At 41.3% G+C, this 21,926-nt stretch overlaps 1 protein-coding gene across 4 annotated transcripts in view; it reads right to left on the reverse strand.

Moving 5' to 3' along the window:
* Positions 1–21,926, reverse strand: part of dscaml1 (Down syndrome cell adhesion molecule like 1) — a 100,244-nt gene that overhangs the window by 34,857 nt on the left and 43,461 nt on the right. For 3 of the 4 annotated variants that reach the window (XM_082502569.1, XM_082502571.1, XM_082502570.1), the window contains exons 4-7: positions 5,434–5,580; positions 5,045–5,323; positions 3,745–4,020; positions 1,423–1,722 (exon numbers count right to left, since the gene is read on the reverse strand). In XM_082502569.1, coding sequence (XP_082358695.1) covers positions 1,423–1,722; positions 3,745–4,020; positions 5,045–5,323; positions 5,434–5,580 — 1,002 coding nt within the window. The remainder of the gene's footprint in view (positions 1–1,422; positions 1,723–3,744; positions 4,021–5,044; positions 5,324–5,433; positions 5,581–21,926) is intronic. The other variant, XM_082502572.1, reaches the window with a different exon arrangement.

A 21,926-nucleotide genomic window follows, 5' to 3' on the forward strand; every position in this document is an offset into this window, starting at 1 on the left:
TCCAATAGTGACCACAACAAGCAACTAGTAAAAAGCTCAACTACCTCAGTATAAAATCTTGCCAAGAGGCAGAGAAAGGCTGAGGACAGGTAGACAGGCAGTCAGGCCGACACAAAATGTGTTTCTGTTTAGCATCATTGGAAGACACTGTGAGCTATCACTCAATCATCTGTCACTTCTTTGTTGACCTCCTCGCCACTGTTTGTCTTGTATCTTTGTTTTTGTCTCTCCTTCCCGTCCCCCTACCTCTCACTTCCCTCTGTCTCTCTCCCCTCCCTTTCGCAGTATGTGCCAACCTTTGAAGTCGCAGCTCTGACGAGTCAAAGATGTATTATTCAGCAACACCATCACACACAAACACAGATACCGTGTTTGTGTGACACGCGTGTGCTCAACTATGTCTGTGTGGCTCAGAATGCTTGCTGTGGGTCCCTCGCTGAATGAGATAAGTTGGGCGTATCACATTTGAGTGAGTGGATAAGCATAGCGCTGTGCTGCTGTTTCATTTCTGAATGTCTGTGTCCATGTACGCGTCGTGGCTGTATTTGTGTCAGTTTGTGTTGCATGTGGGCTTGAAACTCTCTGGCAGCGGGGCTCATTCTCACTTCAATGATCGTTCTGGCATGTCTGCTTCGGGCAGACTCACATGTCACAACTACACATCTCACCAATGGACAATGAAAGCAGAGAGAGTGTGTGTGTGAGAGAGAGGGAGATGGAGACAGTGATACAGCCCTGTTCAGTGGTGTCACTCCTCATTCTTGTTATCTCAGACGACAGTGACATCACCTGTCCTGTCACCAGAGTTTACCATCACTCCCTCAACATACATTGCCACTCCCCTTCTCTTATTCTTCTCCCATTTCAAGTACTCTGCCTCACCTACATCTCTGTCTTTCTGTGCCTTCTTAGGTTTCTTCGTTCAAGTCTCAGATTACCTTAATGTCACGTCCTCTCCATTAACAACTCACAGTATAAAGCTGGAAAGTTTCCATTTGAATATTCTATCTCCCTGCAAGCATGCATATGTGTGTACATATTGATGTGAATATAATTAGATAAACTTGATGGATGACTTGGTGTATTTGTCTTATCTATGCATGAGTTTACACCAGCACATATGCAGCTGGAGGACCCAAACTGCACAGCAAAGAAGACAGAACGAGACAGAGTATAAGGGCTAGTGAAGAAAAAATACACTCCCTTGTAAGATTAATGTGTAGATAGAAAGATGGACAAACAACCAAAAATAAATAAATTTAAAAAAGGAAAAAAGGAAATTTTGAAAATATACATATATACGAGGAAGCAAAACACATACAGAGAAAGAGGGAGAGATATAGAAGGGTACAGGAGAGGGTGGGGTAGGGGTCAGGCTATGAGAAGCCTCCGTATGACTGATATTGAAAAGTAGACAGGCACCTCTTACGTTTATGCGCGCTTGGTACTCAGCACTACCGGCTGAGTTTCGTGCGGCGCACCGATACACTCCACCATCACGAATCTGTGGGTTGCTGACGTTCACGTGGCTCACGGTGCTGCCGTCAGACAGGGTGTACTGACTGGCTCTGACACGCGACAGATCTCTGGCCACAGGCTCGTCATCCAAGGTCCAAGTGATGGTGGGTGGAGGCGCTCCTTTGGCAGCACACATCAGGGAAAACGGTTCACCCGGGACAACCACCCTCTCACTGAAGGAGGCAACAATACGGGGTGTGCCATCTGGAAACAATCACAAGAGATGTGAAGTGTGAATTTGGAGGAAAAATGTTACTTTTGCTCCTCTCTAAGCTAATTTCCCGAGTTCAATCTTTAAGCCCACTCTCTTCTGATTTGCCCCTAGCAAAGAGAATTTGAACAGCAGGTAGGCGGGGCTTCTGTGTTTGTAGCCAGAGGTGTGTCCCTGAGATGACCCTATTAACAAGTTCCTCTTTCGCTGACAGAGCAACAAAGTCTTTAGAGCAGAATGAAGCCTGTGCTGTTGGCTCACATATACTACTTGTAAAAATATTGTGCCATTATATTTTGCTAGGAAAACGGGAAAGGGGTGGGGGGCAGTGGAAACACAGTGTATACAAGAACAACAGAGTCAACATCTGATATGACCACCTTTACTCCTCAACACAGCATGAACTCTCTTAGGCAAGCCCATTCTGTCACCCATTCTCTGGGTCAGTAATGTTGAGGTCTGAGCTCTGGGGAGGCCAATCCACGACTGAAAGTGTTCCACTCTGTGTTTTTCTATTCAGACATTTTATTGCATTAGCAGCTTGTTTGGGATCAGTGCAGAAAAATCAAGACACCTTCCAGATGATATTGCATGGCGGATCAAATTCTGATGGCACTTTTTTGCATTCATAATTTCATCAATTTGACAAGATTCCCAACACCACTGGCTGAAAATGCAACTCCACACCATAAATCCTCCACCGTGTTTCACAAATGGCTGGTACCTGGTACCTCTTTTCTGATTTCATCAAATAAATTTGGAAAATAACTTTAACAGAAATGTCAAACTTGGATTAATCCCTCCATAAGACCTGTTGCCACTGCTTTTTAGTCCAGTTCTTGTGGAATACCTCAGCCTTTTCTCCCTGTCTCCCTCCCTTAAGAACAGCTTCTTGACAGCCACCTTTCCACTGAGACCATTTCTGATGAGGCTTTGGCAAAAAGTATATGGATCAACTAAAGGGCCAGATGCATCTCTCAGGTCCTATGTCATGTCTTTGCTGGATTTTTTTTTCTTATTTCATAAGAACATGGTTTTCAAGTCTTGTTCATCTGCTGTAAACAGTTTTCCGAGCCTGCCACTTCTTCTTTTATAACCCACTTTCAGTCCAGTTTCACATTGCACACCATACAAAAATATGACACTTTTTCTATGCTGTTATTTTTGAGCCTCTATTCTGAGCGCACATAAAATTTTTTTGCAAGTGCAAATGTTGCATTTTGAGGATACAATTATTTTGAGCAAAGAAACGCTTAATTTGAGCCAACAAAATTCATTGCTTGGGCAAGAAATGTATTTCAGTGTTTGCTATTATCCATATACACACAATAACAGTCCTCTCACTCAGTTGTTGGTGTTGCTCTTGCTCAGATCTCTGCTCTGTGTGCTGACAGACATCTGCAGACCTGCTCAGCGGAAAATGGCTTAACCCAAACATACAAAACACATTCTTCTGAAAATGGCCAGGTACAAGAACTGGTCTGAATATGGATGAAAACGCAGCAAACAAATCTTGAACAACTGTTGCTCAAGACCACTTACAAAAAAATAAAAATTTCAAGTCGGGCTCCTTGTAAGGAAAATATAGGGAAATAAGGAGTAGCTCAGGACTTTGTGCAGTACTCTACGTTGAGATGATTAGCTGGTTACTCCAACATTTATGGAGGAAGGCAAAGTAGACTTGTTTGGGAAAAATATGGATATGTCTTCATGCTTAAGTTGGAATGATTACTTTCTTTGACTTTCTGTAAGAGAGCGATTTGATAAAAACTAAAATGATATATTCCGATTTCCTAGGATTAAGTATGGTTGTGGTTGGGCTGGGATGGTCAACAATGACTGCTTAGACTTCAGAGGGTTAATATGAGTATAGACCACTGTAACAGTATATGCATAATAGTAATCAACAAAAAGCTGTTTGTTGTTTATTATTTTTTCCTTTTCTATATGTGAACAGTTTTGAGTAATAGACATAGACAATTTCTTACAAATATTAGAAGCATAATTTTCCATACCTTCTAGGAGAATGATGGAGAAGTCCTGGGCAGTCTGGCCTTTGCGTGTGGCAAAGCACTGGTAAGCACCCGAGTGTCTTTTTTGTGCAGCAGAAATGAACAGCGTCTCATTGTGAGCACCCTGGATGGAAAAGTGCTGATCAGGCAAAACAGGTTCTGTGTTGCGGTACCAGGACACCATATAGTGAGGAGAACCTTGAACAGCACAGGAGAGGATGACTGTACTGCTGATCCCTGTCTTCAGATTTTTGGGAGACAAGGTAACCCGCAGTGGCTCTAAAGGTGGTAGAAGGAACAGGCAAGACAAAGTAAATTAAAAAATAAAAAGGGATGAAGCGGTAAGCAGCAAGCAAGCACAGAAGCCAGTTGCTACCCAAATATTGAAGGTACAAAAACTGGTGCGTGTCCCTCGGGCACTAAAAAGTGTATTATTTGCATTGTTGCGCAAGAGCAATTTTTATTGAGCTATTCTGTGCTGTTCAACACAAATAACATGTTAGTATATTAAGTCTGTGCTTTCTGTATGTATATCATTTTTTCTGACTTTTTGTGTTTGTGTGTGCGCGCACGCTCTAAGCAGCGAGGAAAACCGAGACAGAAAGACGAAAAGGGGAGAAAATGTCAGTGAGCAATAAAGCAGCTGGTGTTAGGTGCTGGAGGCTGCTGAATGTGTGTGAACATGTGTGTCTCTGTGACAATGAATGTGTAAGACTTTCTTCATGGGCACTGAGTGTATATACTGTATGCTTGTCCAAATTTGTGTGTGTGTGTGTCCCACCTTGCATGCCCTGTCACTTGAGGTTTGTAGGCTGTGCAATGATGTGCCCTGTGGCCAGTGTACTCAGCGTCCACTAACTCGTCTCAAGCCACCCTCAAATTTCATCTCTTATCTTTACCAACTCCATAACCTCCTCTAAGTGTTCTGTGTCTTCTATGTGTGTCACCTTTTAACATCTCTTATATTAACATTAATGTTATTGTATATATTCCATAACCTTCTCCTCTCTCTCGCACACCCATCGGAAAATGGAGCGACAGGCCTGCATGACCACTGTTCTCTGTCACTGTGGAGACGCTTCACTGCGGTTTGAGAACACAGTGGGGGAGCAAGCCATCCTTAAATATCAAGCTCATGCTCGACCTAGACGAGGGTGGCCACGGCAGAACCGACAGAGCTTAAAAGATGTCTCTATTGCGGTTTGTGTCCTGATGTCACATTTACTACTTCTGCCTATTGCACTCAGTTGCTATTTGAGGGGAACACTGGAGGACAGGAGAGGCAAATTAAAAATTTACCCACCTATCACGTTGAGGTGACCCGTCACCTCTTTGGAGCCAAAGCTGTTGGTGACCTCACAGATGTAGTTGCCGCTATCCTCGAGTCTCAAGTCTGAAATGGTGAGACCAGTGATGCGCCGTGTCCAGCGCGAGTCTGCTGGTAATGGTCGACCATCCTTTAGCCAACGGATGGTCGGGTTTGGATATCCAGAGGCGATGCAGGGCAGCTCCACATTATGCCCCACCTGTACCTCACTGGACTGGAAACTGTCCAGCACTGACGGGGTGGACTCCGTAGGGTCTGTAGGTTATAAAGGTCACAAAAAGGTTTTATTGATTTCAAACACCAAAAATCTCAAAAACTAAAACTTAAACACAAGTCTCTTTTTCATAGAGTAAATTGTTGCTTACCCAAAACAGAGAGCCTGGCTCCGTTGCTCTGACGAGTCTCTCCACTGTACTTGTGCTTTGTGATGCAGCGGTAGGTGGAAAGGGCATCTTCCTTCTGCACTTCTGAGATGTACAGCGCGCCAAATGAGGTCAGGAAGAATCGATTGCCTGTAGAGGAGAGCAGAACAGGAGCGGGTCAAAAAAACATACATGCTGTTTATGTATGTCCTGTTTTATCTTTCGTAGGGCTAAATAATAACAGCATGTTTTCCATTTGATCATTTAATTACACATGTATAAGTTCTCAAGATTCACAAAGGTAACCCTATAAGCACTATATGGACAAGTATCGGATCCCAACTCTTAGTCTTTGAAGTCGATGTTTTCAGTCCCATTGCCACTGCACAGCAGTCTATCTTTAAAAACGTTTTTGTGAAGGAACGGGTTGTTCCAAAGAGCTCACTGAATTTGAGTGTGGCACTGTAATAGGATGCCACAGTCCAAACAAGTCGGTTTTCCACCCTAGATTTTCCATGATCAACTGTGAGTGGTATTATTGTAAAGTGGAAGTGTTTAGGAAGCACTTCAAAGTGTCAGGCTGCATTCAATTACAGTGTAGACAAAGTATTTAAAAGTCACCAAATCAATAACTGCAGAGATCCAAACCTGCTCTGGCATTAACATCAGCATTAAAAACTTTGCACTAGCAGCTTCATGCCAAGGGTTTTAATGGCTGAGCAGCTCCTGTAGGTGTTAAGGGTAGGTGGCCCAGAGCTTTTGTTCATATAGCATATGTGCGCTGCTGAAGAGTTGGGGCTACTAGCTTCACCAACACTGAGCATATTTGTAAGGAAAAAAATCACAGTTTTTGGAAGATAAAAAGCACTTCTATAATATACATGTCATCAAAAGACCCGAACACATGGGTGCTTTTAACTGACTCTGTCCCGTTCTTTTAGTGAGATGTACACAACGGGAAAAAGACATTTGAGAGGAACAAGAAAGAGAAAAGAGAGTGGGGAGTTATTGTAAGCGTTAATAATTGATGTGTCGGTGCGTGTTATGGTAACAGCAGATTAGCGTCATTTTCATGTCACATCAGTGACTGCTTGGACTGGCTGTGATTTATCTGCATGTCAATAGACAGAGTATCTGCACATGTGTGTATGTGAGAGAGAAGAAAAAGAGAAGGAAGGAAAGGAGATGAGGAGAGTGTATTTCAGTGTTTCATTCTTTCCGCTTCTCTGAGTCTTTTTGTATTCTGTTCCCCCCAAAGGGTTATTTTAGACAGTGTGCACTTCAGAGTTTGTAGTAGATTGCAGATTGTTTGGTTATGTGAATGCTATTACAGTGTGTGTGCGTGCATTTGTGCAAGTGTCTGTGTGTGTGTGAGAGTGTATGTGAGTGTAAGAACATGGTGACTGTTGTTTGCCGTACACGATGTTTCAATATCTCTTTGCAGTGTTGACAAGAGAGAGCTTTAGTAAAATGCAGGTGCATTGAATAGTTGAATACTAGAAATATGTGCCAAGCACAAAAAACACTCTTACTCAATCACACACACACACATGCTCCAAGCAATAGGTCAGCGCCTAGTCGTAGCACAGCATTATTATTGTTTTTTAGGGTTTTTTTTTAGAAACTTTTAGGGTGCAAGCAAATCAGTTGGTTTATGGAAAACAGCTAATGTAGTGTTAAAACTTTATTGCTACTGTTTGTTTTTTAAACACTTAAATTGTAAAGTTTTAATCAGGAACATAGCTAATAATCATTTTATTGACAAGATGATTTAAATGATTATTTGTTTACATTTTTATTCCTTTATTGTGGCTGGCAAATGGTGAAAAACTGTGTATAATACGTATATGCATATGTTTACTGTGTATTAAGTATCAATAACCAGCTTTGTATCTGTCTACGTGTGTGTGAGTGTGTGTGTCTCCTACCACAATGTGTGCAACAAAATCAATGCATTTTATGGCTGCACAAGTCCATCCAAAGGAGATTTATAAAACAGAGAAGACTGACCTGGCTTTCTGCCACACACACACTAACAAGACTGAGATATGGCGGAGAGTCGCGGCTGTACTTCTTCACCACAGTCACACCTTGGCATTAATCTTTGGTAATAAATACAGTCCATGGGGCCTGTTTGCAATTGTCCATCAATTCTTTTTTGTTATCTTGATTGTTAACACAGTTTAAAAACATAAGTTAAACACGGCTCACAGACTTGTCAACAAACATTTTGTTAGAGTTGTTGAAGTCTACAAGAAGACTCAGATGACGTTTTAACTTGTTTGGTGTATTTATTCATTATTTGATGAGCTATATTCACCTGGATGAAATCTGATCACAGTACCTTCCATTACAACTCAGAGCACTTTGTGTTTTTTACATAGAACAAATTCCTTTTACAAAGACTTTTTCTTCTTTAGGCCTCAGTCTCACATATCTAGAGACGTGTCAGTGACCCTCTCCAACCTCTGGTCAGTAGGTAAGGTGTATTCCCTGATGCTTACTAGCATATCACTATGGCCGCCCTTAGTTTTCATGCAAGATGCTCCCTTGCCCAAAAACACTCGATCAAAGCAATCTGCTACAATAAAGACTGCTGCAAATGCAAGTAGGTGCACAGCAGCAGTCTTTGCAAACAATTTCACCTAGCAACTGACAGCAACTTCCAGGACTACTTGCCTGTGTGTCTGGGGCCTTATACACTGTCATCCAATTACAGATTGTTTGTCAATACCAGGCATAAATTGAGTGATTTATTTAAGGCAGTTAATTCTAAAACAGGATTTAATGCATTTGAACTAATCGTGAAAGAGGCATTACAAAATCTTTGTGTGTCTGTGACTAAGCTGTCAGAGTTCTGAATATGCATACACACGGCAGTGTCATCTTGTGCATCTGCATGGATATATGAAGTTCACACACGCGTGTTTTCATGTGAGTCAGACTGTTGTGCTGAGTGCTAAGCGACGTAAGCTATAATTTCCAAGCCTGCCCTTTTGTTCCAACCTAGGTATTAAGCCTTACAGGATAATATGCACTTGGTGAGTAGAACCCTGTATAACACACTGCTACACCCTGTCACAACATGCCTGGAGAGAGGAAGACAGACCAGAGGGGGGTGACGGGAGGGAAGAGTGGTGGGTAGAGTAAGAAATGGCTAAGAATGGAGGAAAGGAAAGTGATGCAGGGGACCTTAATGAAAAGGAGCTTGTCACTGCTGACTGTGAAGGAAACTTATGCCAGCCTTCTCACTATTTTTCTATACTCTGTTCTTATCTTGTGTTTTTTTCTCTCTTGTTCAAACTGCATAAGGATCCAAGGAAAAGAATTCATCCTGCATCATTTTTTTTCTGTGTAACCGATTAATTTATTCTGTAAATTAATAAATATCATTAAATGTTACATTAAAGCTGTGGCTACAACTGTAGCTTGCCTCCACCAGTGTGTGAATGTGAGAGTGAATGAATAGTGGAATTGTAAAGTGCTTTGAGGGTCTCGAAAAGCGCTATATAAATGCAATCCATTATTATTATTATTATTATTATTATTAAACATCAAATTTCACCAAACCAAAATAATAATTAGAAATTAACATAGAAAAAAATCATAAAGTCAGTAAAATGCATATTTTACACTAACTATAGATTGTTTTAGCAGTAATGATGAACAGTATTTTCTATTCTTATTAATATGCAGACATTTTCTATGTTTTAAAAACTATTTAGAAAAACAAAAAAACCTTCAAAACCTGAAGTGACTTTAAACAGAAAAAACCTCAAGGACATATACAGGATGCTAACAGATGGCTTTTTTGAGAAGCCTAATTTACCTTTTAATCCCCTTAGATGTCCAGCTGTAGCATCTTCCATAAGTAGGGCTGCAGTGGTATACCAGATTAAAAGCGGACATGGTATAAAAACTGAAAGTTATCATTCACTATGCATCTTATTATTAATATGCTTTTTCAAGCCAACCTGCATGCACATATCTTCTTTCCTTTTCAACTGCCTTCCAGTCATGGTCATTGTAGCTGGTAGCATTAAAAAAGATTTTTTTTATATACATGGTGATCATGGCTGACATTTGGTCCTTCAATGCTGTGATTTAAATGCGTATCCAGTGTGTAAAATTAAGATAAAAACAGAAAATGTAAAAAAAAACATGCTCTATTTTCCCCTTGACTGCACTGACCAAAGCTTTCTACCACTCTTCCTCTTCTTTCACTACTGATATTTAATTTCTAGCCACTCTCTGCTTCCCTGCTGTCTTTGGAGATGTGACACACCTAAAACAGGCAGCGACGGCGAGAGGCAGTGGAGTAGCGGAAGGGTCTGGACCTACAGGGAGGAAGACGGCAGATGGAGATTGATGGAGGGAGAGATAGGGAGATAAAGAGAAACATGCCGCTGGGAGTGACACAGGAGGGAGTGAGAGTGAGAAGGATGAGGGGCCTACAGGCCTGAGAGCCATACATGGGTAAAAACAATTCTTCTACATCTTTCTCCATCTCCCGTTCTCTCTCTCCCTCCTTGCAAGCCTCTCCTTGTGGGAGAGGAGATCAATTCTCGTCTAGTCTGCCTACGCCTCCAGGAGTTTGTTGATGTTGTTTTTGAGTGTGTGTTTGTATGTGCTTCTGTGTCTGTATTTTATTTATTTATTTTACTGTAGGAAGCTGGATGAGAATTTTGAGGTCTATCCTACACCCAAGGGAGGTGCAAAATCCTCTCACTTCCTCCTTGTTTTCCAACCTTTTCTTCCCTTTTTTTGCTCTTTTTTCCCTTTTTCTGCCTTCTGCATGGCATCTATTCTCCATCCCCAGTCTCTCTTCCACTCATTTCCCCTCTGCCCTCCACCTCTTTCTGTCTCTGCCTTTTTCCCTCTTAGTCTGTGCTCCTCTCTTTCAGGGGGGTCTGTAAGTAATGGAATCAGTTCAGCTGATCAGCCTGAGGCATCAAGTCAAGCCAAGTGCAGAAGCTGCTGCTAGATCTCTGTGTGAGCGTATGCGCACGTATGCCAAAAATTCCACAGGCAGACACATACATGCAAATAACGAGATGCTGAGACAGGGGGGGCAATGAAAAAAGGATTAAGGAGCCCTGGAGCATCACTTGTCTTCCCCAAAGTTCCCCTAGAGAGAGGACACTCCTCTTTTTTTTAAGATATAGTGAAAAGGGGAGAGGAGTTGGAGGCAGAAGATGAAGGGATGTAGGAAAGGTGATGCTAAATATATTCCAGTAATATATGGCTGCCATTTTCAACAAATTATTGTCAAATAGAGGAGGAAGGAACGGTAGCATAAGAGCTCATAAAAAAGGAAAGCAGTGAAGAAAAAAATGATAATGTTAATGTAGTGATGTTGTAGCCACAGGGGAGGCTCGGAGAAGGAGACGAACAGATCAGATATGAAAAAAAAGATTTAAAAGTACCTAAGAAAAGATATACATATTTTGAGATGTTGACTAGACCAAGGAGATGAGGAAAAGATAGAAACAGATAAAATGGTTCAGGAAAAAGAAAAAAAAAGTGACTCGGAGAGATACAGAGCGAGAGAGGAAATGGCGTAAGTAAAGGGGTTTGTTCTTGGTGCTGCCATGCAAATGAAAGCGGCGCTGCAGCAATGCTAACTAACAGCAATTCACACTGTTGGACTCATCACTTATTAATGCTCCACAGCTCCCCCCTCCCTCTCATCTCTTTCTCTCTCCCTCTCTTTACCCATTCCCCTGTCCCCTGCTCTCGCCAGGATCTCTCTTTTTTGTTCACTCTCTCGCTCGCTGTTGCTAGGGCCCGTGCACTCACGTGATAACAGCTGGGTAGGGGGCGCTGCGGTAGCACACAGCGACGTGCAAGTGTGCGTTTCATGTGAGTTTTGTGTGCACGTGTGTCTATGTGTGTGTCTTTGTGTGTGTGTGTGCGTGCACGGTACCCTTCATTAGAGGTAAAAACGAAATCAGCCATTTAAATGATGGCAAACGAGATCAGAGGAGAGGAAAGGAACTGCTGAATGGATCTGTAATTGATTCACAAGTCTAGGCTATAGGCCACAGAGGAGTTCACCACATTTCTCTGTGCATCCTGTCACTTTATTTTTTAGGCTGCACTAGTTAACAAAAACACTCATAACATCGAGGTTTGCCTTTCAGATTTTGGGCTAAATGGATTGCAGATTTGGTACAATGCAGGCCAGTAGTTGCGCAAATGGACTTCTCACAAATGCATGTGCTCACAGACACACACTAACACACACACACACACACACAGTGAGAGACACTCACAATCTGTCTAACGAGCTACACTATTCTTACTCCCACTGTCTTACAATCCACATTTGCAAAGTGCACTCAACAAACTGTGAGTGTGTGTTTGTGGTGAGTATCCTCACTACAGCGTGTTGCAGCAATGAACAGACAGTGGAGTACACCTACACATTCCTTATTTATTCACCTCCTCCTGATTTACCTTCTCGTTTCTATCTTCCTTTTCTTTTCCACTCCCTCCATTCAATTCATCTCCATCTACCCTCCATCATTACAATGCTACTTTTAATGGTCAATCTCTCTTTCAGACACACATAAGCTGTCACATATGCTACAGTGACAATGAAAGATGTCTACTTTGTGTGTATGTGTTGTCACAGCCAGGGATTTAGGCGTGTGCTTTAAAAAAGATATTTTTATACAGTCCTCCATTTTCAGAGGCTACAAATTAACTGGACAAACTAGCATAATTTTAAATATAAAGATTGCTTTTAACACTTGCATGAAAATCTTTTGCACTCAATGAACCCATGAGCATCACAAAATTCTGTGTTTCCTCACTTGTGATGCTCTGCTAGGCCTTTGAAGCGACTGCCTCCATTTGCTTTTGAGTCTTTTTCCAGTTTTTTCTATTTAATAACTGAAAAGCATCATCTGTTGGGCTGAGATCAGCTGTCTGACTTGTCCATAGAGGAATATCCTATTTTTTTTACCATGACAAATTCTTTGATTGCTTTTGTCTTATGGTTAGGATGATTATCCATTTTGCGCTGTTGAATCAGTTTTGTAGCATTTGGCTGAATCTGAGCAGAGTATACTGCCTTGTACACTTTAAAAGTCATTCTGCTGCTTCTATCAGCAATCACATGATCAATAAACACTGGTGACCTGGTTCCACAGGCTGCCATAAACGCCATAACATTGCCTCCTCTATATCTGACAGATGATGTGTTGTGGTCGCACAACTTGTACAAGTTAATCTTGTCTTCTTTTCTTTTTTTCAAAACTGTAGAGAGTCCTTTAGATGTTTTCTGGTAAAGTCTAATCACGCCTTCCTGTTGCTGAGTGTAACCAGCGGTTTACACCTTCTTGTAAGTCCTCTGTGTTTGCATTCATAAATGCAGTCGACTTTGACAGTGATATGCCTGCTTCCTTGAGCATGTTCTTGACTTGGTGAGATGATGTGAAGGAGTTTTTCTTGAAATGGAGATAATTCTGCGATCATCCACTTGTTGTTTCTGTGGTTTTCCAGTCTTATTGGTGTTCCAGAGTTGATTAGTGCTAAAATGAATGTATACTGGTTTATTTTGCTTTTGCAGCCTGATGATGGCATCATTCACTTGAACATGATTGGCATATAACTGGCCTACTTTGGGGCCTGGAAATGGGGGACTATAGATAAAAATGGCTCTAGGGTTAATTCAATATGAAGTGTAAAACTCTGCACACAATCATATATTGATTTAAATAATCTTTTTTGAATGCAAACCCCCTATTAGTGTACAGACACAAAAATATATAACCATATTTTAGTCAAAAAAAACTTATGGAGCTATCCAGGTTTGCAGACACATTATTACTGGAGTGAAAAAATTCTTATGTTCCAAAATGTAGATATTACTAAGCCAGTGCAGTGTTGTTACCGTGAATCCATTACCACTATTAAGAGACAGTGTGTTATTTAATTTGGTTTGATGCCCTTTAGTCCCAACTGCTTCACTTGGAGAAGATGTTCTTTATTCATCTAAACAAGCAGAAGTGTAGAAGTAAATATTCTCGAGTATAGTAAAACAGGAGTGCAAAAGCATGCAAAGGCTAAAACTGCACCTGTGTGAAAGGCCTCCTCGGCTTCCCATTAAGCCCATGATTTTATGAGCGCATGTATCTGTTTCTTGCAAACTATGAACTATATATTTGTGTTACGATGGAGTAAAGCCAAAGCACGTCTGTCTAAAATATGTTTAAATGGGTTATGATTAAGGCTAACATAGGGTTTTCTCACATTGTGCACCCTTCAGTGTGTAGAGACTTTTTAACAAGCTAGAAAGCCAATTTATTTATACACAAGTCAGTGCAAATGGTATCTTCAAGAAGAAATATCGAGTCACTATATCAGATCAGAACAATGCATACTTACATTTTGCAATGCTCTCAAATAGTAGCTGAAGTAGCACCATGGACAGCTCTGTTGCTAGAGCCCAAAATTGTCACAATCAAACAGTGTGCTTTCCTTTGATAATCCTACCTATAGTGAATACTGTCTCTGAGCAATAAAATAATAGTGTACAACACTGTCCATTGATATTGCCCAGTTCATCTCCAAACACTCATCTCATGACCACATGATTCTTTAACCACCCATCCACATTAGAAGTACCATTTAAGAATCAACACTTCATCCCTACACATGCGTATTTATTTAAATATTACAAGTTCTAATAGGTTTGTTGAAATGTCAGGTATTTTTAACTCCTAAATAATATGGGTTTGGGGAGAAAAAGGCTGAAAATCAATGGTTTCTTTAACCTGTTATCCTACTGGAGGCGTGCTAATCCTTAATTTATCAATCCATCTCAGCTGATGAACACTATAATAAAGAAAGAAAACATGCCCTAAACTACAATAAAAACCAACGTGTATTTGCATAACAAAAGTATTAAATTACACCAAGATGCCTGTCTGACAAAATTATATAAATTTAGGTAAAGCGTTTTAACAGGCAAAGACAGCTATGAGAATGAAAAAGAATGAAAGGAGTCAGCCCTGATCCCTCCCTCTTCCTCCCCCTTCTCCTCCTGCTCTCCCACTCTTTCCCCTGGCTAATTTATTTGATAATTACCAAGGGCCCATTATGGTTGATTTCAAGGAGGCACTGGGAAGGTCTACTAAAAGCTATTTCATTTGAGCTGCTCATACTGTATCTAAGCTTCTTCCTTGTACACACGTACACACACACACACACACACACACACACACACACACACACACACGCAAGCACACATACGCACACACACAGAACCCTTATTGACATGTCATATTTTTCCTAGCCCCTTACGCCTAACAATAACCATAACTTAACCCAACCCAATTGAAATTTATACTCTAAAACCAAGAACCCTCAGCCAGCTCTTAGAAGCTGGGTTAGAAAGTAAATCAATCCATTTTCCTCCAGTTATCCAATTCAAAGTCACAGGGGGCTGGAGTCTGTCCTAGCTGTCACAGGGCAAGAGGCGGAGTACATCCTGGACAGGCTGCCAGTCGATCACAGGACAAACACAGAGAGACAGACAAGCACTCAGAATAGGAAACCAGAATACCCAGACAGAACCCATGCAAGCACAGAGATAGCATGCTGAACTCCATACAGAAAAGCTCCAGCTAGCCAGTGGATTTAAACTGTTCCACCGTGCTGCCTGGGTGAAAGTAAAGGCCGCTAAAATTGTCCATATTTTCTACTAATGTCCTCACTCCTGCTACCTAAATCTCAAGTAGAGCTAGACATACAAGAAAGCACAACCATGAACACAAAATAAAGCATTATTTTATCCATTCAGACCCAACATGTAACTACCACCCTGACCCCACTTTCACTCACATTTAAAAGCATTATGTGTCGGCTCCAACAGCCATCCTTCAGTATCAGTATCTTTTTAGATTAGTTAGTTATCTCTCACACAAACATATTTACATAATAACACATAATGGCACATAGTCTTGTTTTAATATTACCTTCATTTAAGAAATTTATGACCGTTGTTTTCCAATATTAGGGCACACATGTAATAAACAGCTCTGGCTTATGTTTTGTGCTAAAAATACTTACTTCTTGTTTTTACACTGAGCTGAGGGCTTTTATACAAGGCAAACATGTTCCCTTTTGTGTCTTGTAGGGAAGTATTTGGGAAGTATTAAAATGTTACTTTTTTCACCCTGACATGTTTGTAGATGCATGTGGTATGTGCACATGTGCATGTATGCAGGATGGTTTTCTGGTGAGCAGAGGGGAAGGATAAAAAAGACTGAATTCTAATAAAATGCTTGCATCCTCCTAAATCCCCTCCTGCCCTCTTCCCCTACCTGCCATATTAACACACCCATTACAAGGGCAGATAAATGAAAATGAACAGCGCTGTGGTGTGATTCCCTTAGTGTCAAATCAATACTGCTCCCCTCCCCTCTGTTCTACTCCCGCCTTCCAACCCGCCCTTTTTCCTTTCATCTTTTTTCTCTGCTGCTATCATTCTCCTATTCTCCTCTCTTCTGTTGGGGCTTAAGAATTGGCATGTGTTTGACAAAGGGAAATCTACACGCACCAACAATAGGCTCTCTCCCTATCTGAGCCCCCCCACCCCTTTCTCCCTTTTGCTCTCTCTAGTATGAAATGAATGATGGTTGCTCCTATTTCCTTTCTATTCACATTCAAAGCAGTCTGTAATAGTTAAGTGCTATGAGAACAAGCCAGACATAGAAAGACCTACAAGGACGACATATTACTGCAACTTTTTTTTGAGTCAATCATTGACAAAAACTGAAAAAAAAGACTGGGGAGAGGTTGTGTCAAAATAGCAGAAGAAGGTTATTAAAGAAGAATTGTGTGAATTTTTATAGAGTTTGCCTCTTTGACTCTGCATGAGTGTAGGACACACACAGTTACTAGAAGCAGAATAATTGAAGAGGAAGCACAGATACACATTTACTCTATTCTTATCTCTCTACAAGTGTTCTGGTTTTTCAGCCCCAAGCCTTGACCTTCGCATCCTCCTCTCTTCCTTTGTTCAGTCTGTTTTCCAGGTTCAATGTGATGCAGTGATCTGAGGATAGGTATTCAGAGGACTAATGCACTCATTAAAAAAGCATGCTTCACCGTCAAATGCCAGCTGCTGCCCTCCCCAACACCACCACCAAGTCTCCTGTTTTCTTTGTCTTTCCCTCTCACAGTATCTGTTTCCTTGGTTTCTCCATACTTCTCTCTTCCTGCTGCTGTCTCTCTGTTTCACTCTCTTTCTATATTTGTTGTTAGAAGGTGACACCCCATACGCCCACACACCCCTCACCCTCTCTGAACAACTCATGCTTGGGACTAAAGAAATAGAAAAAGAGAAAGGAAGATGGAAAAACAAATAAAGGAAATGAAAATATGCATTCATCCAAACCGAAAGAAACAGAGAAGGAGAATCTGTTTTATCATCAGCCCACCCCCACATCTTTATCTCAGACTACCCTCTGCAATGGTTAAAGGCCTCTAACACAGTTAAGAAACCTTAATTGGAATGGCCATAAATATTCAAGCAGCAAGATGGGAGTAGTTACGTATGTCTGGATGAAGAGAAACAATAAAGGAATGCAATGCAAAAGTCAGACTAAGACAAAACCATCGTCATATTCTCAGATTGTCTTTTCCTCTTAAAATGATGGTTCTGCATGTCAGAGCACACATGCAAACACAGCACACACAACCACAAAAAAGACTTCATCTGCATTTATCTTAGATTAAATTCGGTCACTGACACTCATGCAAACACATACGCTAGACTTGTCAACATGTGGTGCTTTGTGTTGCTTTTGTCTTTAATTATTTAGTCTCATAGATAATAGATTGAGACAAGCTCACCAGTCATGAGAATGATAACAGGGCATATCTAATGCATTATAAACACACATACAGCAGCGCAAAGTAAACTCTACTACAGCGTGACCTTATTTCTGCCGTGGAAAACACAAAAACGACAGTGCATGAAGGGTCTAATTTCACACGCCGGTCGCTTTTGTTTGATTGTCATACATTATGAAAGGGAAGACAAGGCAAACAGGGAAAAGACTGATCATGGATCCTCTGAAAGCACCACTTGGACTTTCTGTTTAGATATTGAACTTGATTCCATTGTGTGCTTGTGTAAATTCAACAACAATGTACTGTATATTCATATGTGTATCCGGACACATACGGTACTGCCTGCAGTGTTCCCTCTGTATACATGAGAAGGGGAGAACAGCGAGTGTGCTGACACACATGTGATAAACTCTCTCACACAAATCAATAAAGCCTTGCCCTTTGTAAAGCCATGTTGTCCTCAGTGGGAGTACTACAGTGCCACAGCGTGTAAGCAAGCGCGCAGTGACACATACTGAATCTCAGGGAGCAGGGGGGTCACCGGGGAGCAAGGCCTGTGTGCGGATGAGTGCACCTTGCATGAGGAACGGGGGAGGGAGGGGAAGGAGGGAAGGAGGCAGGGAGAGAGATGGCCTGCCCTTCTCCTAGGCATGCCTTTCCATGGCCTCCAACCCCCATCGTTTGCCCGTACCACCGTGATGATGCTCCCTCACCACTGTTGCTGGGCATCTTGGTGACAGAGACCCAAAAGAGGATGTGGAGGAGGAGCCAGAGCAGGAGAATGACATAAAGGATGATAGGAGGCAAAAGAGCTGCAGAGACAGATGTTGCAGATTGGAGTGGAGTAGTGGTGACATGCTAAAAGCGGGTCCCCCAGATGTCGCGAGGAGGCCTGAGGGTCCAGGAGTGCCCGAGGTACGTTCTCGGAGGAAGCGGCACTAGGGGAAGGTGTGGGGTGAGGGCACAGCCTCCCTCCCTTCATGACTGTCTCTCTGTCTCTTCTGCCTCAATGCCCCCCTACACTCTGTCCCACTTAAGCCCAGTGTCACTGTCTCAGCAAGGGGGAGGGGACATGAAGAGAGAGAGAGAAAGAAACAAACAAAAAAGTAAAGACAAACTGGGGAAAAGAGAAGAGAAATAGATGAAAGAAAGATCACATTAAGGATGAAGATGAGGAGGATGCTCAAAGGGAGTATTGAGAGTCCAGTTAAGATTCCATCACTTGCCGCTTTCATGTATGAAGATGTTCTCTTTCCTTCTCTCCCTCTATCTCTTCCTTGGGAATGCTTTTGTCTCTTTGCCACACAAACATTCCTCACTCAGTATATGTAGAGCTACACACGCAAGCAAGTAAAAACATGTATGTGCAGACACACATCTGCACACAGCCTGCACGCACACTGAAGTCAGCTAGCCAGCTGATCCAGCATTTCCTGGTATGATTTTTAGATATGAGCATACTTAATAGGAAAACAGTCCAAAGTCGCTGTGAGAAGATGGTTTCTCTGAGGCTTTGCTATGGTTAAATCACATCTGCAAGTACAGAAAGTGGCAAACAGCTATAGAACGGTCTTTACAGAACAACACAGAGGTAAAATAAAGACAATTAAGGTGTAGGATGGGGAACAAATATGGATCTTATTAAAAGAGGACACCCCAAAAATTATGCTTACACTCCTATAACAGAGTCATGATGATCTATATAAAAAAGCTCCAAATCCAGGTGCCTGTGCAATTTAAGCAGTAGCAGCTTAATTATAGATTCAGTTCAATTCATTTCAATTGATAATATGAAAAAACAATAACAACAGTTATCTTTGGCCACTACAAGATCCAAAATTTATAATTGTATAGACAAAAGCAACTATTTTCCCTCTGTGCACCAGCCGTTTAGAGTGGGAAGGAAATATTTCCTTTGAACAGGAAGAAACCTCTAATCAGAGTTAGGGTTGAGTGTTTTCCTAAGGGATAAACAGAAACCATTTCAGAAACTAGCAATAAATTTAAGGTCTACTTGGTTCACACCCCCAAATTTTCCATATTCAAATTTGTACCCTTCAACACCAACTGACACTGACTCATATGACAGCTCCCTTTAGAGGTACAAGTCTTTGCAAAACACATTTTGATAAATGCAGAAGCTTTCACAAATATCTGTAAACTGACTTTAATGTGCAAAACAAGGGATTAATGTAACAGGTTTCACAGTGGTGCAGTGGTGAGCAGTATTACTGTTCGTCTAACTGATTATTCTAAATTAGCCGTAGCTGTGGATGTGAGCGTGAATGGATTCTGTGTTCCCCCACTAATCAGGGCTCGACAAGCAAATGTGGCCTTTCTAAATCTAAAGCAGGAGAAAGATTAGACAGATAGAGCATATTCGGTCACTCTGAATATGCTCTATTAAGACTCAGAAATCAAATCCACCCTGGAGGCCTCTGCAGTCTCAAACAGAACCTAGAAGTGCTAAGGACTTCGAGTTTGGGGATTATTGAATGTAACAGATTTGGCACAATCAATGTGCTGCTGCTCTCATGTCTACACAAGACCAAGAATGTATCTGCTAACCTTGCCATTTACAAACATTTTCCTTAGCTTCTGATTTGCTCAAATGTCAGGGGGATCAATAGGCTTTCTTTACACTGTGAGGTGTAAACTGGGGTAGTCTATTATAGCACTTTACCCTTAAATTCTATCTTAAAAGAATAAAAAGAATAAAAAGAATGAACAACTCTAAGAACATATTATTGGTCTTGAGCAGCATGTTTATGAAGCCTGATTAGTACTGGATGTTATTCTGAAAAACAAACAGATACTTTAGTTTCAAAGAAAAATCAGGGAAAGGGCAACATTTATCCTGACTCAAATAATGAGATTATGACGAGCTGAAATTACGTGATACTGGAAGATAACTGACTGCTGATTGTTTTAATTGGGAATTTAACTTATTGTTCTTCATGGCAATTAGGTGTTTGCTCCATATTTGGTAAAAAAGAGAAGCACAAGGGACAAAGACCCATCAAACGAATTCTGATTAATTTTTGTATATATGCACAGAATTAAGGAACATGTTTAAATTTGGCATAAACTTCACTGTTCACAAGGCCTGGTTACATTTGATTCTATTATCAAACTGAAAGGTACAGCTTGAGGTGGAGTTTGTATTGCATGACTGAATACTTCAACACAGTGTAGTCACGCAAAAGTCCACATGGCTAAAAGAGGCCGTGATCACGTTTGAACATTTTCAACCAAAGACAAGTTCACACACTGAACACCAAACATTTTAAATATGAATTTAAAAAAATGAAACAACTGTAAACCTGTAACCTGCTACAGTAAAAATCTATTTCTATTTTTATAATTTATTCCTCCATGTTTTAACTTCATATGTTTCTCCACTCTGTCCATTATCTTTCCATCCTCTGTGTCTCAGTCTGGCTGATATAGCCTGTCTTGCAACTCAAACAAATACTGTTAAATCCCATCATCTCTGAAACCAGACCCTCTAATCTCACTTGAGACCAATTTAACAGGTGCTATCACATCATGACATTGTTTTTTTTCCCTCAGTCCAGCTCAGGATACAACAACGCAAACACACTCAAAATATTATGCTGACATGGGTTTAGATTACAGCTGCTTGTGTTTGAAATGGTTGCAGTAATGGTTGGGAAATTCTCCTGTAAATGACGGGCCAAGCACATCAGCAGATGAACTTTGATTAAAAGTACATATTGACCCAGTCTTACAGAGCAGAGCAAGATTGTGAGAAACACCCCAGAAATCTCCAGATCCCTGTCCGTACACCAACATGTGTGTTTTACAACAGAACCCCTCTCTTCCCCTTAGTCCAGCATCCAATCCCCGCGCAGCCATGTAGCACTCCCCCTAAAGAGTGGGAGGCCTCATGAAGGGCTGGCACTGAGATATGGCAGTTTGGCAAGAGGTGGCATTTGCCAAGGTCATTCAGCATGTGTGTGTGTACCACCATCTCTGCTGCACGACCATATTTAAACATATTATACTGGAGTATGAGAACAGCACAGATGGGCAATTTTTGTAGTCGAGCTTATAATGCAGTATGCAGAGCAGAGGCCATCTTATGAGGCTGAGTGCAATATAAGGAAAGGCAAGGCTTGCTGCTGTTGTTTGTTTTTTAATGGGCCAGCAACTGAAGCTGAACCTCAAATCATCATAATGAGAGAGAATGAGGTCCACATATGCAAGGGGGAGGAAAGGAAGGTAGTTAAGGAAATCAAGTCAAAAGAGAGAGAGAGAGAAAGAAGGGAGACCAGAAGAAACACGGAGGGTGGAGAGGAAAGGAGAAATAAGGGGAGAGGAAAGAGGGTGAGAAATGAGAGCGAGAGAGAGATTCCTCTGCATCTCTGATTTGCTTGGGTGATATTCATCAGAGCGACAGAGCATAGGGAGGAATAGATGGGGTGAGGCAGCAACAAGGGTGAAGGGAAAAGAGAGAAAGAACACAGAAGTATTTTTTGTCTCTATAAGCCATTTGTTTTTATTAAGCCTGTCCTTGTAGCTGTTTCATGCACTCTTCACTGGTTTGTATTTGTTTATGTTCAGTTACAGGAGCATGAATATAGTGGTATTACAAGCTTAAGGTA

Source organism: Aulonocara stuartgranti (genome assembly GCF_965226115.1).
Source record: "Aulonocara stuartgranti genome assembly, chromosome: 14".
NCBI classification, from domain to species: Eukaryota; Metazoa; Chordata; class Actinopteri; order Cichliformes; family Cichlidae; genus Aulonocara; species Aulonocara stuartgranti.